Below are 21,323 nucleotides of genomic sequence, written 5' to 3'. Positions count from 1 at the left end.
ACGTAGTCTCACCAATTCTATAATGCAGCTCAAAACATATTTGAATTTCTAATTCAAAGTTACACTTGTGAGACTAAGTATCATATATCATTTATGACAGTATTATTATCACATTTTCTATCCTTTCTGCAGCACTCATTTCCCTGCAAATAATACACTGACTGAAGGAAAAGCATGCATGCATACACATTCCTAACGCTGAAGCTTAATCATATCTAACTGCTTTCCCTTAAAATGTGTTCAATTAAAGAAAGGAAGGAATAGACAAAAAAAATCCAATGTACATATAAACTAATGATATATACCATGAGTAGGTATACATATACATGAACTCTAAGGCTTGGTTCAAATCTGCCACTAAGAGTTCTCATTATCTGGGAGTGCAGAATGAACAACTCCACTGAACTCATCATGGGCTCCAGTCTTACCAACAACAAATGCATCCAGGACACAGGCTGGGTTAGAGCCTATCTCTGGCAATGAGGAAAACTCCATGGCACCATGAAACTGCTCTTTCTTGAGCATCTCTGAAAATCAGAGCGCTTAAGGAAGATGCTAGTGGAATAGCAAGAAATGTATCTAACCTCTAGCAACAGCCATGATGCAAATGTCTTTATTTCAAGAATCTCTGGTTAAAATCCAGCCTCAGACTGAAACAGTCTTAACTTTTTGTTTGCATCTGGTAACATACACATTTAACTGGTGTATGAATCAATACATCTGGATCAATTGCTGCTGGGTACATTTTAAAAAGAGGATTTTGCCAGCACAGACAAAGGCTACATGAATGAACGGGTCTTTTCCATCACATGTTTCTCTGATTCTATTAAGCAAATGAGTAAGAACTTACAGTGGTATCATCAATTGAAAATTGAACCACAGACAGTATTAAATATAGTTTTATGTCCTGATCCTGTTTCTTAGTTATCCTGCCAACTCTTGTGTGGGTGCAATCATCTTTTTCAGTTCTTTGGAAGTGTTTCTTTTAGTCAGTCACTATGAAAAATTCATGCAAACAGGAACAAACTGACTGCTAGTCAGGAGAAACAGTGAAAGTGAAAAATATGAAGTACTGTCAAACATACTATGCAAACAACCTGGAAAAACAGAAAAATACTTTTCCCTTTTACTTAGACTTATTTTCCACAAAACATAGCACAAATTTTTTTCATTAGAGGTGTGATATTTCAACAGTCTTCAGTTTAAAACACTACCTGTTTCACTTGCTGCCCTACAAACTGTGAGCTCTTTTTCAAAATAATTCCACCCATTCAGGAAAGCCATGACAAAAACTCACTCTCAGGAATGTAATTTATATGTAGTATACCAAAGTTTCCCTTGAGCTACAGGTTCTTCCATCCGACTATCACAAATTTGCCCACTTCCTACTGGCACAGTTGCACCATATTTGCTATCATTTCTGAAATAAGGGAAGCCAGCCAGAGTTAATGAGCACACTCGGGATATGTCCTTTCTTCCTTCTCAAGACCTCCTTGGCAGCATTGATTTGTGCAGATGGTACAAGTTTCTTCACTCCTGTGTGCAATAATGCTATATCTGATCAAAAGCAAGGTTACCGCCCCAGGCAGGGCCGTTGAGACAAGGTGCAGCTGGGGAAATGCCACCTCCTCAGTGAGCAGGCCCTGTGGGAACAATGCGCTCACTGCCTCCAGCGCAGCACTGCAACCCCACCCCACTTTACGAGGCCACATGCTAAGCACAGCTGGTGGCCAGACCGCAGGCGTTTGCCAAGAGCTGCATTTGGCACATGGGGTTACAGAAGGACAGAGGGGCTGCAGTGGTTTGCGGCACAAATGTGCAAGAATACACACTTACACATAATGTGCCAGGGCAGAGATCCCAAGCCAGAGTCTTAAAATTAGATGGGGACCATGATGGCCAGCATGTAGGCAGCACTGCTGGGAACAGCTTTTGAAAGATACATTTGCTATAGGAACATACTCATCCTAAACTGAAAATGTAAATACATGTGTGCTGTACCACAGGCAGAGGTCACCTGGCTGACACAACTGTTCCAAATACCTTCTGCCATCTCTTCGTTACCAGCAAACTGAGCACAGGACCTTGTCACAGCATCTTCAGTCTTGGCCACATTTTCTTTACCCTGATGTTTATCTCACCCTTCTGCTTCCTTGCCCTGTGACTGGTTCATAATTCAGTTTCCTTTAATTAAGGAAGTGAAGGCAAAATGCGCTCTGAATTCTGAACTGTATTATCATTATTCTATTCTAAAATTAATCAGCAAATCAAAGGAGATTGACAGAGTACCATTCCCAAATTCAAAACCACCCTGGTTGTAATAGCAGTAGCTGCAGCCCTACAATACCAAACATGTGATGTCACTTTCCAGGCAAGGAGGACTGGCAGAGTATTGAAGTTTCCCCTGCTGTCCACTTTGTCTTACAAGAAATTGCTTTACCTCCTTTTGCATCTTCTGAGACAATACAGTGCTCTTCAGTTTCCAATTAAGTGAAGGGCTGAAGACCTGTACAGCTGCATAAGCTTATTTTCACAGTGTCTGAGATTAACAGCATATATTTAGATTTGCAGCATGATGGTATGTGTCAACAGAACATTTTGGTTAACACTTCATTGTTCTTACTGTTTCTTGCAGGTTTTGAGGTGTTGATGTGTGTTAGGAAGTTACTGGTATAATGTGAATATAAGTAGGGCACAACAAACCTTTGCAGCAACTTTTGAAATATCTTTTTTCCTTGCTGCTCAAGTTGGCTATTCTTCTGGATTCTGTAAATACAGGACTCAAACTCTGGCTTAATGCATATCTACTGATCCTCAGCTACATTTGGGTTTCCTGACATCAAAGTTGTTTATTCAGGAACTTAAAAACTGTCTCAATTGTAAACAGTATGGAGCAGGAACATGGCTCTTCCGACATGTTTATACAGCACGTAGCATAGCAGGGTCCAAACTGTAATCACAGATTTGATATTATTGTAATATAAATACTGCTTTAATGTCTAGAGTCATCAAACAAAGTTAGAAATGAAGTTTTTTCTCAATATCTGAGCAGCAGTAGTTAAACTGAGCTAATTCTCACACCTCTAGGATTATGCAAGTGGCGTATGCTAAAACAGAATACGCTTTTGTGTCTGTAATACTTGGGTCTTCCCTTTGCTAGAACTCTGCTACTGAGAATCACTCATGTACAAAAGGTAAAAGAGAGAGAGAAAGAAAGAAAGGAAAAGGGCATTTGCTGACGACCCACTTTCCTGGCATTACCCAGATAAGCATACCTGTAGCTGCTTCATCTGATGCAGCTGCAGCCGCAGATCCGACACATTGCGTTTCATACCATGCAGGCTGACTTGCATTGATGAGGCTCCAGCAGGGTGATGGATGACAGCTGACTCCACAGTTGCCAATGTGTTCTTCCCCCCAGATACGTTAGCAGCGCCTGCAATAAGCAGCAGCACAGGTTGAGCTCACCAGCAGAGAAGGTGCAAACATGATCCTTCCTCTGCCCACTGAATCCACACGTATTTCACAGAGATAGACAAGAAAAAAAAATTACAGCTGCCAATGCTCAGTGAGGGAAGTGAGAGAAGACTGTACAATATCAGAGTGTATCTGTGCTGGAACCTCAACCATATCAGAGCACTGCATTACAAGACTGCTTCCTACCACATGTAGTGGAGATGGGATAATAAGCTATAACAGCAGATTACACAAAACAACAGCAGATCAAATTGGTGTTGAAAGTAGCTTTGGGATTGTCCTTCCAGGAGCCATCTGAGGCCGAGTCGATGCAAATTCACAGAACTCCTCAACTGCGTATGTGTTGATGAATTATCACTGGAGAGAGATTCAGTCAAACTGCCAAGTGTGGGGAAAAGGTTCCTATAGAGAATCTTGCTTTGCTGCTTAAAGTACAATTGCGTTATTTCTATATCAGGTGTCTCCAACAGCTACTGTATAAAACCAGGAGAAAAGAAATGAAACAATGGTGTGGCAGAGAACTGCTCTCCAGCCATGTTGCATCTACCCACTCCCCTTTACTCTGTCATTTATTCAGGACTGTGTTTACGAGGGAATACAGCATAACACAAGGAAGTGAGCTGAGCCACACTCTGAGAATAACCGCCAGTATCCTCACAAGACTTTCTTTGTTAAACAATGCTCTTCCCCTACACAGCATTAGTGTCAAGCTTGTTCTTTTCAGTCTCAAGTAGCTGGGAAGAAGCTTTATTTACAGAGTATAAGCAAATTCCAGTTCATCAGCTAATAGTCATGTTACAGCTTCTTCTACCATCCATATTCTTCAAATTTTCTTTCTAATGCATCCCTTCTCCTCCCCACTGCCAACAGGCAAAATGACAGACTGTCAGTAGGACACACTTCATTTTCTAAGTCCAGCACTATGTAGCCCTCCGTACTCTTCTGATCACAGTGCCAGATCCACCTTGTCCCTCGGGCTCAGATGGCTCAGATGGCTGCCGCTCCCTGAACTATTGTATTATCAGTCCCTCATTACAAGAAGGACATTGAGGTGCTGGAGCATGTCCCAAGAAGAGCAACGAAGCTGGTGAAGGGTCTAGAGAACAAGTCTTACAAGGAGCAGCTGAGGGAACTGGGGTTGTTTAGTCTGGAGAAAAGGAGGCTCAGGGGAGACCTCATCGCCCTCTACAACAACCTGAAAGGAGGTTGTAGTGAGGTGGGTGTCGGTCTCTTTTCCCAAGTAATAAGTGATAGGATGAGAGGAATCAGCCTCAAGTTGCACCAGGGGAGGTTTAGATTGGATATTAGGAAAAATTTCTTCACCGAAAGGATTATCCAGCATTGGAACAGGCTGCCTGGGGAAGTGATTGAGTCATCATCCCTGGAGGTATTTAAAAGACGTGTAGACGTGGTGCTTAGGGACATGGTTTAGTGGTGGACTTGGCAGTGTTAGGTTTACAGTTGGACTCAATGATCTTAAAGGTCTTTTCCAACCTAAATGATTCTATGATTATATTCTATGATTATGTCATTCACCACTTAATTTTCTTCCTTCTCTATGAAGAAAAAATCTGAGGAAACAGAAAATAACCCATCAATGGATCTGCACAGGGATTTCAGTCATCATTTGTTCCCACAAGCACACATTCTATCAAGTTCAATGAAATCAAACAGAAACTAGTGTTGCGAGCTTTTCTTTGCCTGTTGAAGGCAAATTTTCAGTGCACCAAAGGGCATGACACATTTTTCTGACTGGAATGAGAATGAACCCAAGAGTGGCAAGTTTTATCCCCGCCCTCTCATCCCTAGTAGTCTTCTCAACCAGTAACGTCTCCAAATGTGCCCGAGTGAGCACAGATCAGCATAACAACACATTGTTATTCGTTTGCCAACAGGTGTGGATACCTCAAAAGTAGCCTTTGCAAAATTCATCTGGGGGAAGCATTTTTAAAGGATGGAAATTACGCCAGACTATTTTTACTTAAAAATAGGCTAAAAGGTTTCTGAAGAATCATGTTTCTTGCTTTACCTACATTTGCAATTCCTGTCAGTAATAAGCACAGGCTCCTCTGGCTGCACCTGTGCTATATACAGTGTGCCATGCCATAGGCTTCCGGAGACATGCTTGAACAAAAAGCTGTTCTAGCCCGGTGCTGGCCGTTGTAATGCTATACCTTACCCAAACGTGCTCCAGTTAGATCTGCTCGGTGCTTCAACAACGGCACTTTTCATTTCACTGCTGAGCAAGCTGCTGCACATTTTTGCTATACTCCAGTATGATTCAATGCTCTCTTGACTTTCAAAGAGCTGCTTAACAGAAAGCAACACTCAAGAAATAAACAGTCCTTGTCCACTGCCATTCTGTGCCCACTCCATGCTTCAGTCTAATACATGCTAATACTTATCTGTCTACATGTACACTGCAGTTTTTCCTACAGTCAAGCATCTATTTCCCTCCCACATGCACTATTTTCTGCATTTTTTTTAGGAAAAGTGTATTTAGTTCATAAACCATACAGACAGAAACCACCAGAGAGTCTGAAAAATGTGGATAAGCCTCCAAGAGTTCTGATCCCTAGCCACAAATCTGGACTATTTTTGAAAGCACATCTACCTTTCTGCTATTCTTTGCCTCAAGCAAAAGTTCCAAAACCTCAGCCCCCGACCCTGTAATGATGCAGCCAAGGCATGAATCAGTCCCCGCTAGTCTCTCCTCCCATGCTGGACCCCAGTCAATTCACATATTTTCTCAGGAAGGGGTGCCTGCTTTCCTTTTAGTGTAGATGGGCTGTGATCCGCTTCTGTAAACAATAAATGTCTCCGATTCCCTACAAAGCAGCTCTCCTCCTCCTCTGCTGCCTCTGCCACCTCTTCTCACCATTAGGTACTCTCAGCTGCCACGGTGTCCCTGCTGCAGAGTGTGCTCAGAGCCTGTGAAGCAGGACATGGGACTCCCGAGGGCGTGAAACACAACCACAGACACCGAGTGAGCATGGGAGCGCAGTAAGGATCAGCAGCTGATTTCTCAGAGATACATATTTTCATCAAAAAGGAATAAAAGGGCAGCTGAATGAGGGGCTGCTTCATCTAGGGAGTATAGCTCGCTTTTGGAAATAGTCCCAGGCTGTAGCTTTGCGATTAGATGTGCGGCCAGATGGATTGAAGGGGAAGAAACAGCACTGGCTCTCAGGTTTTTAAATAAACCTTTGCTGGAGCTAGGTAAGGGGGCCTGAATGCAAAAACCCTCCATAATTCCCTAATACTCTGGACAAAAAACAAATGTTAACTTTTTTCACAAAGGCTAATGAACTAAGCTGCTTTTTTTAAAGTACAAAGAGAACTGATGTGCAGAAAGGGGAAAGGTTTGCTGTTTACCCAGCTCAGGAAGGTAAGAAACGCAACTTCCACTCCCCGACATTTGATCTTTGCTGTTGGTTGCAAAGACAGTGCTCTCCTTCAGTTTTCCAGATTTTATTTTTCTTTCTGAAATGCTAAGATTTTGTTTTGAAGCAGGCTAGAAAAAAAAGGACATCAGATGACACCCTGCAATGTTTCTTCACAAGTTACTCATCTCCTTATTAAAGAGCCACAACATTTTCAAGCATCATTTGGGGAGACACATGACAGTTACTTAGTTCTCTTCCCACCCAGTTAGAATCCACTAAACAAATAGGCAAATGCAATGTTAAGGTTGCAATTCCATCATTAACAAGCTGTTATGGCCAGTCACTAAAGCACCCTTAAAAGAAGAAAATATTCTATATATATTAGTGTGCAACTTCACCTCATTGATCCAGAATGAATTCAGGATCATGTTTTACCTGCAAACGCTGACAGAGTTCAAAGACTGGCATGATCTATCTTTGAATCTGAGATAAGCAAGCAGATACGGACAATGTATTTAATTCACAGATCATCACAGCAAGAGTCATGCATGTGAAAAAGGCACACAGATATGCACAGATGACAAGACAATTCACAAAGAGTGAGGAATCAAATCCAAGCCCTACATGTGTAATAATTCTCCCTGCTGCCATCTCCCTCTCTTGGTTTGCACTGGTGGTGTTAGTGCAGTAAGACATACTCCTTGATCTCTTTTCATGAAATACTGAAATGTCCTTCTTCCTCTTCCAACAAGGCCGCAACTAGCAAAGAACTATTTGGAACTTTTTTTGGTAATCCGTGATACAACTGATCTCAATTTAATCAATGAATCCAGGATTTAATCTATCAATCTCACCACCTGATGAACAAAAATATGACAGAAAAGAGAGTAGGTGAGCATTTCTCAGCATATTTGTTGGTAATCCCAAGGAGACTCCTCCTAGTATGGTTTGGTTTTAGAGTCACATGCTGTTCCTAAGTGAAGAGTCCCTTGATGCCATTCACTTTGATGAACTGAAGAAGGTTATAAGGATTCAGTCATGGGATTTCTCCTAACATTAGTAGAGAGACATAGCCAGTCTCTGGAAGGTTACTGCTCTTTGAACCCACCCCCCATGAAAGAACTGAGCCTAAAGCAATAAAAAATAAGAAATGCAGACAAGCATGATCGTTACAGGCTCATTTTCCCCAGTGAAAAAGCATTTTTATTTAGACTCTTCAATATTTGAGGCTAAAGAATCTGCTACAGACTGGCAAAGCAACAACATGTTAAATATAACAACTTGGTTTATATGAAATACCAAACAGAATATTCACAAGAGTTATCTAGGATTTAGAAAATTTGGTTTCTTTCCCTTCCCAAGTGAGCTAGTTCTCTTTTTTTTTTGCATGAAAGTATCCTATCATAGGAACACATACTATAAAATACAATGTTTGCTCAACATTGATGAGCCAATTTTATCCTGCACAGATGTTTTATTGTTCAGGATGGGAAGCAATTCACGTTTCTGCTTACCAGTGCTCTAGAAAGGACTGCTCAATCAACATTTTATACCACTTTTTCTTTCAAATAGATTTTGAAATTGCTAAAACTGGTATCTCAGTGCACAGTTGTCAAGTGGAATTGTATCCTAAGAGAGCCGACTGTCTAAATGGCTATACTTAATAAGGATTGGGGTGAATTGAAGAACAAAACAGCGGTCAGCAAAAGTGTTTCTAGATGCTGCTGGCACATTTAAACCCAAGCATAATTACAAAAAGGAGAAACATTCTGTAGCATATTCTGGCAGATTGCCTAATTTTCAAGTAAGCAGGGACTGCATTGACTTATTAGACCCTGTCACATGCAATTTCAAAAGCAGGTGCAAAAGCAAAATATTCTGTTATACAGGACTACTCTATTATACAGCAATCTTCAGTAATAGCTGATGTGGGTTACAATGCTGTAGTATATTGGGGTCAGCATCACACCTTGTTTCCCTTACCTGCTACAGTTTAATTTTGTGGCTGAGTCATGCTGAAAGGACAGGTTTAGGGATGCAGATGCTGGAGTTACAACTGTACTTTATAGCACTGATAAGGATCCCTGCAGATGGCTGGCTGCATGGCTGGTCCCACTGTCCTAATCCCGTCTCTCAAGTGATCAGAAAATCATCTATTGCACAACCTGAATGCTGGTATCCTTACTTACATGCTGGATACGGGCATGGCTGTGTGACAAAGTCAATGTCTCTGTCAGTACGTGACGGATGCTTATCTGGTCTTTTGACAGTAAATTACACGGTCCCCTTCCCCCCACCCCCATGCTTGGACATGCAGCTGTTATATGTAATTTTGCCATTTCAGGGACATGCATTCAGTCATACGACAAGGTAGCGAGGAGTCTTTGGGAACAACAGGGGCAGGAAACGGCTGCTGGTCAGACGAACCATGCTGTTCTGGTGGGCTGGGCATGACTTCCACACCGAGGAATCCCCACCTTCGCTTTGTGTAGGGCCGTTTGCCCAATGAATATTATTTCATTTCTCATTTCATTGAGAGCACATTCACACAGGCACACACGAATCACTGATTAATTTAGGTTGAAAGGGACCTCTGGAGGTCATCTGGTCCAAACTCCCACTCAAAGCAGGGCCCACTTAGATCAAGATCTCCAACTCAGTGCCCCCCGCAAAGTACTTATCTGAATTAGTACAAACACAAGGAAAGCATAAAGGCCGAACAGCAATACAATACAAAGAGGAAACAAGGCAACGTGTGTGCAGATTTTGATGGTTTCATAGGTGCTTTGTATGAGATGAGGCCTGTGCAAGTGGGAAATACCATAAATTCTCAGTGTATAATGACACCGAAATAAGGAAAAGTCTAAGAGCATTTTGCAGCTGTTTTGAAAAATGATGGACTTTTCAGTAAGTTGTCTGAAACTGATAAATTACAACTTATTTCTTCACAGCCTGAAGTATCGCTCTCCCCATCCAGGGGCCAGGGGGAAGAGAAGAGTTGGAAGGGGACCAGAGAGTGGCTTGGGAGCAAAGCTCCAGTACCAGGACTTCAGCTTGCTCGCTCTTGCATATGCTTGATAGTTTCCAGGTGTGGTTTGATTTCTGTCGGTTAGGAGGACATACTGCAATTCCAGATAAACAGGAATACTGAACGTGAACTAACAGCTCCAACAGAAAGGCTAGTTAAGAGCATAACAGATTTGCTAATAAATGTGTGTGGTTTACTACCTGCCAGAGCACAGACCTCCCTGTGGGAACAGCATTACCAGGAAGGAGGGAACAGCCTTTATTTGCATTCAGTGCATCACAAAGGGTGAAGAGGAGGCACATAAACACACGCACACCCTGCAGACATCTCCAGCAGCAGCCCATACACAAAGAGCTCCAATCACATGGAGATCTTCTTTCACAACAGTCTTAACTCCATCCTTTAAACACTTAACAGCTCTCCAAGTGGGAAGCTAAAATAAGACCAGCTCTTATTGGCTTCATAATTGATGCTTGCTCAGAACAGTTTAGGCACACGCTAATAATTAGTAACAGATCAATACAGCTTAATTAGGGAAAGTGCTATCTTGCTGACTGCTAAATTCCTTAGTGTCATTACATCCATAGCATCCTACTGACAGAAGAACCTTAGAGAAAAGTTCAGGTGACCAGAATAAGAATGAAATATTTAGCCTTCTACAGCAATCTGGATACATCTGGGGTTAATGACAGATATATACTATAGACAGGATGAATCACTGGAAAATTCACCATATGCAAAGACTCTATATCTCATTTAAACCATTCAGCGCAGGTGTGAAATTCATGCCAAAGATCACCTCAACCTGTCAGAAATTCCTCTCTTAACAAAGATGTGATCAACTCCCATATCCTGAACTTAAACTTCAGTTCTGACAGTACAGCTATGGGAATTTAAGTAAATTCGACATTTCCATAAGCTGGGATGGTAGTAATGATAGAGCTATTCATATACCTGAACAGTTTGTAAACTAATAGTGAATTATCTTACCTGCAGTGTCAATGCTGCTCTTGCTGGACACAACTTTCAACATCATCTTCTCACTAAGTAATAAAAAGAAAAATCATAATTTTAACTTACTAACAATAAAACTGTAGTGAAGTTTATAATCAGCAAATTAAATGGCCTTGTCTAGCATATATATTTTTAATTTAAATCACCAGTAGCTTGTCAGTTGTTTTTTTTTTAAATCAGCTTTTAATACAAATTAAGCAAGGAATGGAGTATAAGCAGTAGAAAGCACAGAGATGTAGCTACATTAATTCTTTTTCACACAAAGAAGAGTAATGCAGTTAATCTCCATCTATCATTTGGCATATTCTTCCTCTCTGCCTAGCATTCTCATGGGGATGATAAAGATATTTTAAAATGATTGAGCATTCAGGGTTTTTTTACTATTACATTCAAGTATTATTTTTGTTGATTGATTACTAAAATCATTACAGAGAAACAGATTTAATGAATTCTTTTTTTACCTAGAAGCATCTTTGCTATTACTTGTATTTGGCCCTTTAAAAAGCGCAGACTGAACAAGACCAGTTAAACTGGCAATCTGTTTCTCCATGGCTTGTATCCTCTCTCTGTAAGACAAGAGAACCGTTTGTTAAAGCCAGATATATTTGCTTTCAGACTTGTTTTTCTAGGTGAATGATTACCACAGGATTGGAAAGATACTACAGAGTTTGTGCAAAGGCCCATGGGTACCAGTTTGCATATACCTTGTTGCAGCAGCTCACTGCATCTTGGTTTGGACAGCTTTTGCATGGTAACAGACAATAAAAAAGACATCTGCTTGGTTAAAAAAGAACAAAACAAACAACCACCCAGATAATAAACTTCTAATGATCTCACGAGACAGGCACCTAAAACAACCAGTTAATGCCTCTTGGAACTAGTGAAAATAATTTTTTTCAGCATTACATATATTTTCCCTTTTAACTACACTGGGCCAGTAGTTTTGCCTGTATATAAGGTTTCAGGATTAAAGACTTTACGCTACTTCTTGTTACTATTTTTACTTTCCCCAAACCCAGCAATTTTGTCTGTGAAGCATTTAATCTGCCCAAGCTGACTGCTTCCCAGCCCAAATCCTTTGCACCTGACATCGCAACTGTCTGCTCTGGAAACGACAGCAATGTGACAGACCAGGCACAGGACACTGAATGCAGAACGTACAGCAACATTATCATAAAACAGATTTGCTTTCATGTGCATATCCTGAGAAATTCCTAAAAAGCAGAAGAAAAGAGATGAAGAAGAACCGTAATAGTATGGTCAGTGTTTTCGACGGGTATCAAAGGCCACTAAACAACAACAATGACTTTTTTGGATAGGAAGGCTAACATTTGTGTGTTTATCTGTTTACATAATGCATATATTATTCAGGTACCAGGTGACTTCCTCGGTGGGGTCCAAAACAGCCTTTTGCTCACACAGGTGTCTACTTTCACATGCCAGTATGTCAATGACACACCACAATATAGATACACACCAGTATGGGACCTCAGACAGGACCTTCTGAAAATGCATCCCTCTGTGCCAGCAGTTAAGTGACTGGGGAGACACACAAAAGCAAATGCTAACAGCGGGCTGTGATTTGAAAGATGACTGGGAACAAAACTTCTCAAAAAGCAAATGACTAAGACCAGCAGCGATTACTGATGAAAGAAGATGGGACAGACCCATGCAGCCCCAGACTCAGCCTGCTGCAAAGGCCATCCATCACCGCTGCGGCATCCTGGGCACGTGGGAGCAGCCAAGCTCTGGCCACCTCCAGCTCCAGTTGCCATTTGGTGGCCAAAGCAGTAATGCCAATCAATAAGGACCATATCAACTCAAATGTAGGTCCCAATAACAGGCAAAAGCAAGCTGACATGATACAAAGCGAGTAACGAGCCCAGCTTGTAGCCAGTCAGATTATCCAGGCTAATTATTTCATTCACACTCAGGGAATGAAATAGAGGTTTGCTGGGATAGCATGCAGATACCATAGCCAGGAGAGACTCTGAGACACCCAGACATTAAGAAAACAGGGCAGCAAAACAAGTAATGAGATGCTAACAGACACAAGGAGGGAAGAAGAGAATGCTCAGTCAGTCCCCAGCTGGCAGACGTGTTCTTACTGCGATTTAATACAGCGTGCGTGTCTTACTTTTCTGTCTTCATGTTGAAAGATAGTTTGAATGGTGAGAACGGATGAGAAGACTAGTGAATCTGACCTAATTCATTTCAAACCAAGAAATATGTTACAGAATTTCCACTATTATAAGTTTTAAAATAAGAAACTGGTTCAGGCTACAGTAACCTTTGGAACAAAAACAAGTACTAAAAGCCTGGGATAAATATATTCTAACAAACTTTAATGCAGCATTTTTGACACTTAATAATGAAAACATTTTTTTTTCCCAGATAATCATCACAAACCCGTCCTGGAACTGAACTCAATTGGAAGTCTATCTGTTTTACCAATTCATAAATATGATGTTTTTTCCATCCCACATATGATAATCTGGAAACAATTTTCTGCTTCAAAAGAGATTATGGCAACACAAAGCTGATCTTGTCCTTTGCCATGAAATCTAGGAAAATATGTTGTTAAGAGGGAGAGGGATGTTCCAGAGATAGGAGATGATGAAAAACGAATGAGATACTGGAATCAATTGCACAGAGCACATTATTTTTCATATGGTAAAAGCATTAAGAATGTGAAGAATCTACATGTGCTCTGGAGTTACTCTGTTAAAAACAAGCAGGATTTCTCCTGTGATTGTTTCGCTGTAATACCCAGACTCATTATGGCCATCAGCACTAAACATTTCAAAAACAGGTGTCTGAAAGGAGGCGCCTTTTAGGCATTAATAAAACGACCTGACTTTCGGAGACCTGGCGGTCTGACTGAAGGCGGTGGGAGGCAGCGTGCTCCAGGGCGGGCAGGGAGGGACGCGGCCGGCCCAGCGGCAGGGCCTTGCCCTGGGCTGACGTGGCTGGAGGGCCGATGGCCCGATCCTTCTGCCCCCCACACGGCCCCAGAGGAGCAGGGACATGCTCCGCAGCCACCCCCTTCCCCACCGGCTTCCCTGTGAAGGGCTGGAGCAACCTCGGCTCCAGAGGGAGAAAACGAATGCTTTCTTCAGCCTCTGCCAGGCCGGAGTCTATCAGGGATGCCGGCACTGTCGTGCCGGTTCTCAACATTATATTCTCTACCTCTCGCTGTGCTCCCTGCTGTGGGGAGGGGAGGTGGGGGGAGCAGCCTGCCCCACCATCTCTTCTTGCGCCGGGCAGGCCGGGGTCCCATGGATGGGGCAGGCGGGGGCCCCCGTGGACAGGGCCGGGAACGCGGGGCACGAGGAGAGAGGGTCAGGCAGAACAAAACGCAGTGGTGCCTCTTTGCCGGCGGTGGTAGCACGAGAAGGCCGAACCCCGTCTCTGTTCCCAGATTAATTTCCCAGATAAATCTGCATCTCTCCACCACCCAGGAAGAGCAGGGAGGGTCCCTTCTACAGCAGTTGGGAAAGAAACGGCTGTTTTATCAGCCTGAGCACAGAAGGGCATTGTTTCGCATTGTTTTCCTGTGAATGCCCGGAGAGTCGGAGGTGGTAGCACAGCGGGGGAGGAAAGGAGGGAGCAAGGTCAGAAGCGAACTCCCAGCTCTAACAGGCCTCTCGGTCAGACTTGCCTTTGGCTCGTCACAGACCTCGTCCAGCAAAGCAGGCACGAGCCGCTCACCAGCCCCGTTCTCCCAGCAGCCTGATCCACAGCCCCAGCCCCGGGTACGTCCAGGCACTTGGGCCCTGCCTCAGCATCTCGCTCCCCGGATTCAGCAGAGGCAAAACAAGCCCTTGCTTCTCCAGGCTCTGTGCACTGAGACATCAGAGTTCATCACCAGATTTCTTCCTTACAGCTTCAGGGAGGTTTCATACCATTCCCTCTACTGCAACTAACTGGAAGTAATCCCAAGCAAGGTACAGCTTATTGCTGAACTGGTACCCACTTCTCACCGTGATGCTATTTAAGCGTGACTTGCATGTTCCTTCCCTTTCCTGGGAACATCTTTAATATTCACATCACTGAGAAGATACTTCGTACAGACACAAACTAGAACTGGGCTGTGTAACTGTTCATTCATGTTCCTGTCCGACCCTAGGCTGTGCAGCGCATCATCCATAACAGAGGTACTCAAATACTAACTCCGACACCACAAACTAATTGGCACGCTATCCTGGAGAAAGATTTTCTGTGACTTCATATTTTATAGTTAAACCCTGAATGAAGTCTGTAGAGTAATCAAAAAGAGGGTCAGAGGCAGGGAAAAATAAATTTCTTTCTATATTACCCTATGAAAGAAACATTTCTTTAGAAATTTTTTTATCTCACTGGGAGAAAAAAGCAAACAGGAGTAGGTTGTCTTTCCCAAAGGCTTCCCTAGAACCAAGTGAAAGTGGCACGGTCAGACTTTACTCCAAAGTCTCCCCAAAACAGCAGAGTGGATATCCTGGAAAGATGTGAAGCAAAGAGCAGCAGAACTCTTCTGTACTCTGCTCTCCTCCCAAGGGAAAGATACACACAGGTGAATATTTCAATCTTCTAAGAATAAGGTTAAACTCAAACTTTGTACAGCTTGAAGCTAAAGGGAAAAGGGAAGCTCTGAAGCACTGCCAGCTGTGATACTATTTGACAACTCTCATCCAAGAGCCTGCATCGCATCTTCCTATAAACAGTTCCTCCAACAGAAGGAACCTGAAGTACAGTTTACCTTTCCTCCATCCTCTGTTGGTCACCTGCATTCATCTTTTTCTGTCTGGTTATTCGACATCTTTCAGAAAGGAAGATGCTATTTTGGCCCCGTGGAAAGGGCCTGAGAGGGTATATCTGCAAAGTCCACCTTTCTTATACATTTCTCAGTGCATTGCTGATGGAGTCTCCCGCTGTCCATGGCTTTACAAAGTACGACCATTTTTTCCTAATGCGTAGAGAGTCCATCCATACTTTAACGTATCAAACAATAAAGTGTTTTTGTGATGGGAACAATATCCAATAACCTACATATGGCCGTTATGCTTTGGTCTCTAACTGCAAGCCATGAGCAGTGAACGTGATCACATTTTTTGCTCAGTGAACCACATTCTTCCATCATCTTTTCTCACTAACATGTGGCATAAAAAGAGGATGAATATTGTATTCAGGCAAAAGGAAACCACAGTAGAATCCTGAAATGCTTTTGGAGGAAAAAGGTTGTATAGAGCTATCTTGCTCTTTTAAGGACTGTATTTTAGTGACTAGCAGCATTTATTATATACATATTCAGCACTATCAAATGACCTAGAATTTTGCAACACAACTTGTGTTTTAAATTTTTAAATGCAAAGAATGTAAGTTAAATGGCATTTAATTTAATGCACTTTTGGGTAAATAGCTTCTTTTCCAATTTATCAACATTTAAACATTTGCTTTGCCTGTAGTAACTTCCAGAACTGTCCACCATAAGCTACATAAATGGGCCATCCAAAAATATGATAGTAAATCACTGTTTAAACAATTCATGCTCACTCGCTAAAATTCCCCTCAAAGAGGAACTGCTGCAACCTGTTACAACTTCTAATATTTTTGTGCATATGAATACTAATTTTTTTTTTTTTTAAATCTCCATGAACTTGTTTCTTCTCGTTGTTGTAAAAGAGCTTTATATGGAACTCTTCTGGTAAATTAATTACTGTGAGAATTTATTCTGTGCTTTATACCACAGAAGTAGCTGCCTTGAAAATACCTGAGGTAAAACAGATGCAAGAAAGAATCACATGAAGCAATTAAATCCCTCTCAACTCTGGCTTAAACAACAGGCTTGACAAGACTGGCTTCCACAATGCAAAACTAAAATGAGAAACTCCAAAAGAAGAGATCGGAAATACTGGTTTTCATCTTTTGTAGACCCAAATCTGCTGCAGTTAACATTCCAAAGGTAATGGACCCATTTTCTTCAACAAAACCAGGATACAGTCAATGAGAGGTCTGATCTGCTATAAGTACCCAGCATATTCTGATAAAGTACATATATATCCCACTTCAGCCCCGGACTGGAAACATTGAAGGAGAATTAACAGGGAAAGAGAGATTCAGTTAAACTTCTGGCATTGTCACTCTCCATTTTAATCATTTCTCTGACTTAAATTATTGTCCTGGTTTCAGCTGGTTTCAGCTGGGATAGAGTTAATTTTCTTCCTAGTAACTGGTATAGTGCTGTGTTTTGGATTTAGCGTGAGAATAATGTGATAACACACTGATGTTTTAGCTGTTTCAAAGCAGTGTTTATACTAAGTCAAGGACTTTTCAGCTTCCCATACTCTGCCAGCAAGGAGGTGCACAAGAAGCTGGGAGGGATTATAGCCAGGACAGCTAACCCAAACTGGCCAAAGGGATATTCCATACCATATGACATCATGCTTAGTATATAAGCTGAGGGGAGTTGACCAGGGGGCAGCGATCGCTGCTCGGGGACTGGCTGGGTGTCAGTCGGCGGGTCATGAGCAGTTGCATCACTTATTTTTCCTGGGTTTTCTCCCTCTCTTTTTGTTATTTTCCATTACTATTATTGTTGTTGTTGTTATTATTATTATTATATTTCAATTATTAAACTGTTCTTATCTCAACCCATAAGTGTTCTGACTTTCACTCTTCCAATTCTCTCTCCCATCCCACTGGGGGGGAGTGAGCGAGTGGCTGTGTGATGCTTAGTTGCCGGCTGGTGTTAAACCACAACAACTATGCATTGTCCTGAGGTTGCGACAGTGCTACTTCAAGGTGATTTCTGCAAAGAGATGGCACAAAAGATGTTTTCTTTGTTCTCAGCACATTCCACTAGGGACTGAACAACAGTGTTGAGATGATGGGTTTGATGTTTGCAGGGTCCTCAACCCGCTCCTGAATGAGCCAGGACGGGGAGTCTCTCTTGTCACAGTGTACAAATGCAAAAGACATCCCTCCTTAGTATCTCCAAGGCTAACAGATACTCAATCTGACTGAACACAACACCACTCACTTACTGTGGCCTGTTTTTTAGTCTCTTTGCACAGTCATCAGCAAATGGATAATGTGCATGACAGAGCAGCCTACACCTCATTTTTACCGTGCCTGGAAGAGGATGAATTCAGCCCCATCTCTCCAATCCCAAAATATTCTTCCTCACAGAAGCAAGCCCAGCTGTACTGCTTGTGGGTAAGTCCTACACAAGAAGGTACAGGATTTTCTGTCATTTTTCTGTCAATTTTCTGCCATTATATACGTCACCTTTCAGGTGTTCATAACAACCTTGTAACAATTCAGCCTCTGCTGAAGCAGGAAAAGAGCACCTCAGTCTGGGTATCCTTAGTGCTCCTTGTTTAGTTTAGTACAATCTCAACAGTGTTTGCTTTCAAGGTTTATGAAATTATTACAAAGCTAAAACAAGGCTTAGAGCATATTATACCTGTAGAACTCAAACCCAATTCTTAATATTGCAGTGCTTAGAAAACACATCAATTTGCATGAATTGCTTTTGGTATTTACAATTATTTTTTAAAAAGTCACACTTTCTCAAGGTTAAAAAACCCACAACCCATAAGAGCAGCTTTCAGAATGATTGTTTCAGTGCTGTGTGGCTAATAAACACCATGCTGAATTTTAAGGTCATGTATTTATTTGGAAGTGTAATTATGCAAATGCTATTTTCATCATTGTAAATATATTCTGGGACCAGGACTAAAACTCCTGGTACAAAGCTCCCCTTACGGAGCTGCAGAACTATCTGTATAGTTGCTCTTTATATATTCACAAATATACAGCTTTATGCATGTCTGTGTAGCTAAGTGAACAGATGAGATGCCCAGAGGGGAGAGAGAAAGTTGCACAGACTGGAAAGTTGTTGGTGTCCTCCCTTATTTTCAACCCCCTTGAACCTTGTAAAATTTTTGATCTGAAAGCTATCTCTTGGATTAGAATTGGCAAATATAGTTCAAATTATTTCCTAGTTGTAATAACAGAACCTTGAAATGGAATTTCAGGTACCAGCATCTTTTTCTTGGAAATAAATAGATACAAATCAGGTTTCACTGATCCTAGATTGTAATATGCCCTAACTCACACCCTTATGTCAACATAACTACCAAGCCATAAGCCTGTAATTTTTGTGGATGGCTGATTTTCTTCCGTTCTCCATTTTCTCCCCACCAATGGACCTCACAACACATTCTTTTTTCTGGCCAAGCGTGCTCAGAGGCGACTAATTGTTGAGCAAGTTGCTCAGGTGGAAGGGAAGTTTGGGGGCTATACAAAGCTCTGTATCTTGGTTAAGGCAGTGGTTAAGGCAGTCAGCAGTTACCTTTGGCCTCTGTGAGCTCAGCATTTTCCAGCTATTCATCTCCACTTCCCTAAAGAGCTCTATAAAAGTTAACAGCACAAACAATATGCTAGAGATTAGCGCAACTCATACAAATACACAGCAACCGACTGGCAGCATAACGATTTTTCTCTCCTAGAGCAGGGTCTATGGCAGGAGAAGCCTTCACAGACCTTTGCATAAATCGTCCTTAAAAAGACAGGAGAGATCATTGTCATCATTGTCAGTGCACAAAAGTTAACAACAGCCAGGTCACCAACTATTTGTGATGCTGGAAAAATCATTGCAAACAGCATTCGTGTTTCAATTTCTTCCCTGGGACAGACTTGCTCTTCTCAGCAGTTTCCACCGAGGAACATTATTATAAACAACTGTCCTATTTTTATGCAAATTCATGTTTTACAGGAGATAAGACAGTAATGATAAATTCTTCCCATTTCCTAACACTAGATGAGAAAAACTCCACTCCATAAAGAACCAAAATTGTAATATCAGAGTGTCATTCTTAACGGGGGTGAAATATATTCCCTTATTAGCAGGAACAGAACATCATTTGTTCTTGTAACATGATCTGCTTGTCTGGAAAGAAAAATCCTAGTTAATAATTTTATTTTATTATATTTTTTCCAATGACTGAAATTTACACAAATGAAAATAACTAGAGATTCATCATGGGTTGACAATACTTTCAGATTAATAACGGGTGGTGTCGCATCTCCTCTAAATTACTAACTACCTTGACAGACGCTAATAAACACTGCAGCCCAGTGCAGCAGCCTCCTACACATTACATTGTCCCCTGGGTGTTAAATGACACAAGATGTGCAGATTAGGAATGTTTCTCATTTGCATAAATTAAGCCCCGGCTCTGCCTTACCTTGTCTCCTTGTCCTTGGGCATCGCAGGTGACCCATAGCCAAAAGCCTGCTTGTCCACTGAAGAGGGCACCGCCTCGGCCATGCCCGGGAGGCCAAGGGCGCTCCGTGCTTTCGCATCCACAAACACAGGCGGTCCCGGCTCCTTTTTGAAGGACTGGCGGCTGGGGGAAGACCTGTCAGGCTGGATGGTGTGGGGGGGAATGTGAGCGCTATGGTGAGGATGAATATCGATCATTCTCATGTCAGCCACCCTGTGGGGTGAGGCGGGAGGCGTTTTAGAGCCGAGAGTGGGCAAGTGGCTCTCCGGGTACTTCCGTGACTTTTGTCTGTACAAGGACTGCTCCAGCATTTCAGGCTGCATAGAGGGGTTGCAGTAAGTGCTTGATGACCTCATGGCACCGCGATGGTAGGCTACAATGTGATCGGGGACATCGAGGGGGTGTCCGGAGTGAGGTGCAGCCACACTCATCCTCCCCTCGTGAAACAAGTAGGGGTCACCGTACAGACCTTCATTTCGGATCAGGGCAAGGTTTTTGTTACTCATGTCCTCATCTGGCTTCACGTCCCGTCTCTCCAAAATGGCGCTTGGGCTGGGCGATATTGAGCGTGAGGCTGGCACGCTGGAGAGCCGGTCCCTGGGAATGGTGGCATTGCCTGGCACACCCATGGGCCGGCCCCCGCCGTAGGGAATCCTGGACGGAGAGGGAGGCATGGAGTGGGGCACCGGGGTGGAGGGCGGAGAGCTGGGCATTGCGTGCGGAGGGTGCGTGGCAGATCCGGGGCGGGAAGCACTTGGGCCATCTCGGCCCGTATAAGCAATTTCCCTCTGCATCTGGAAAGAAAAGGAAAAACATATAAGATATAAAATTACTGAATGAGCAAAACATGATGTGGGTTGTGACGACTTGACATCTACAGAAAATAAAGGGAAAAAACCCAAACGCTCAAGACAAATAATTTGTCATCTGCATAAATAAAACACTTTGGGACCTCAGTGCCTAAAGAAAATAACACCTATAAACAGCAATAAAATGGGCTTCACGTTAAAGGAATATGAGAGTTTTAAAAATGCTTTTACTTACACAAATACCTTCTTACCCTAATCTGATATGCGCAGCTATGAAGCTGAAATTAGGGGTTTCAGTGCCAGGCGTTCTAAGTACGTGTAGCCAGTGACAGACTCAAAC

The 21,323-nt window shown here is 42.4% G+C and overlaps 1 protein-coding gene across 1 annotated transcript in view; it reads right to left on the bottom strand.

Annotated features, from left to right (window-relative positions):
- Nucleotides 1-21,323, bottom strand: part of KIAA1217 (KIAA1217 ortholog) — a 245,689-nt gene that overhangs the window by 31,786 nt on the left and 192,580 nt on the right. Inside the window, exons 6-9 of the mRNA XM_075143936.1 lie at nt 20,136-20,968; nt 11,367-11,471; nt 10,882-10,934; nt 3,276-3,436 (exon numbers count right to left, since the gene is read on the bottom strand). Coding sequence (XP_075000037.1) covers nt 3,276-3,436; nt 10,882-10,934; nt 11,367-11,471; nt 20,136-20,968 — 1,152 coding nt within the window. The remainder of the gene's footprint in view (nt 1-3,275; nt 3,437-10,881; nt 10,935-11,366; nt 11,472-20,135; nt 20,969-21,323) is intronic.

Source organism: Calonectris borealis, chromosome 2 (assembly GCF_964195595.1).
Source record: "Calonectris borealis chromosome 2, bCalBor7.hap1.2, whole genome shotgun sequence".
NCBI lineage: Eukaryota > Metazoa > Chordata > Aves > Procellariiformes > Procellariidae > Calonectris > Calonectris borealis.
This window is presented reverse-complemented; position numbering and strand designations above follow the sequence as displayed.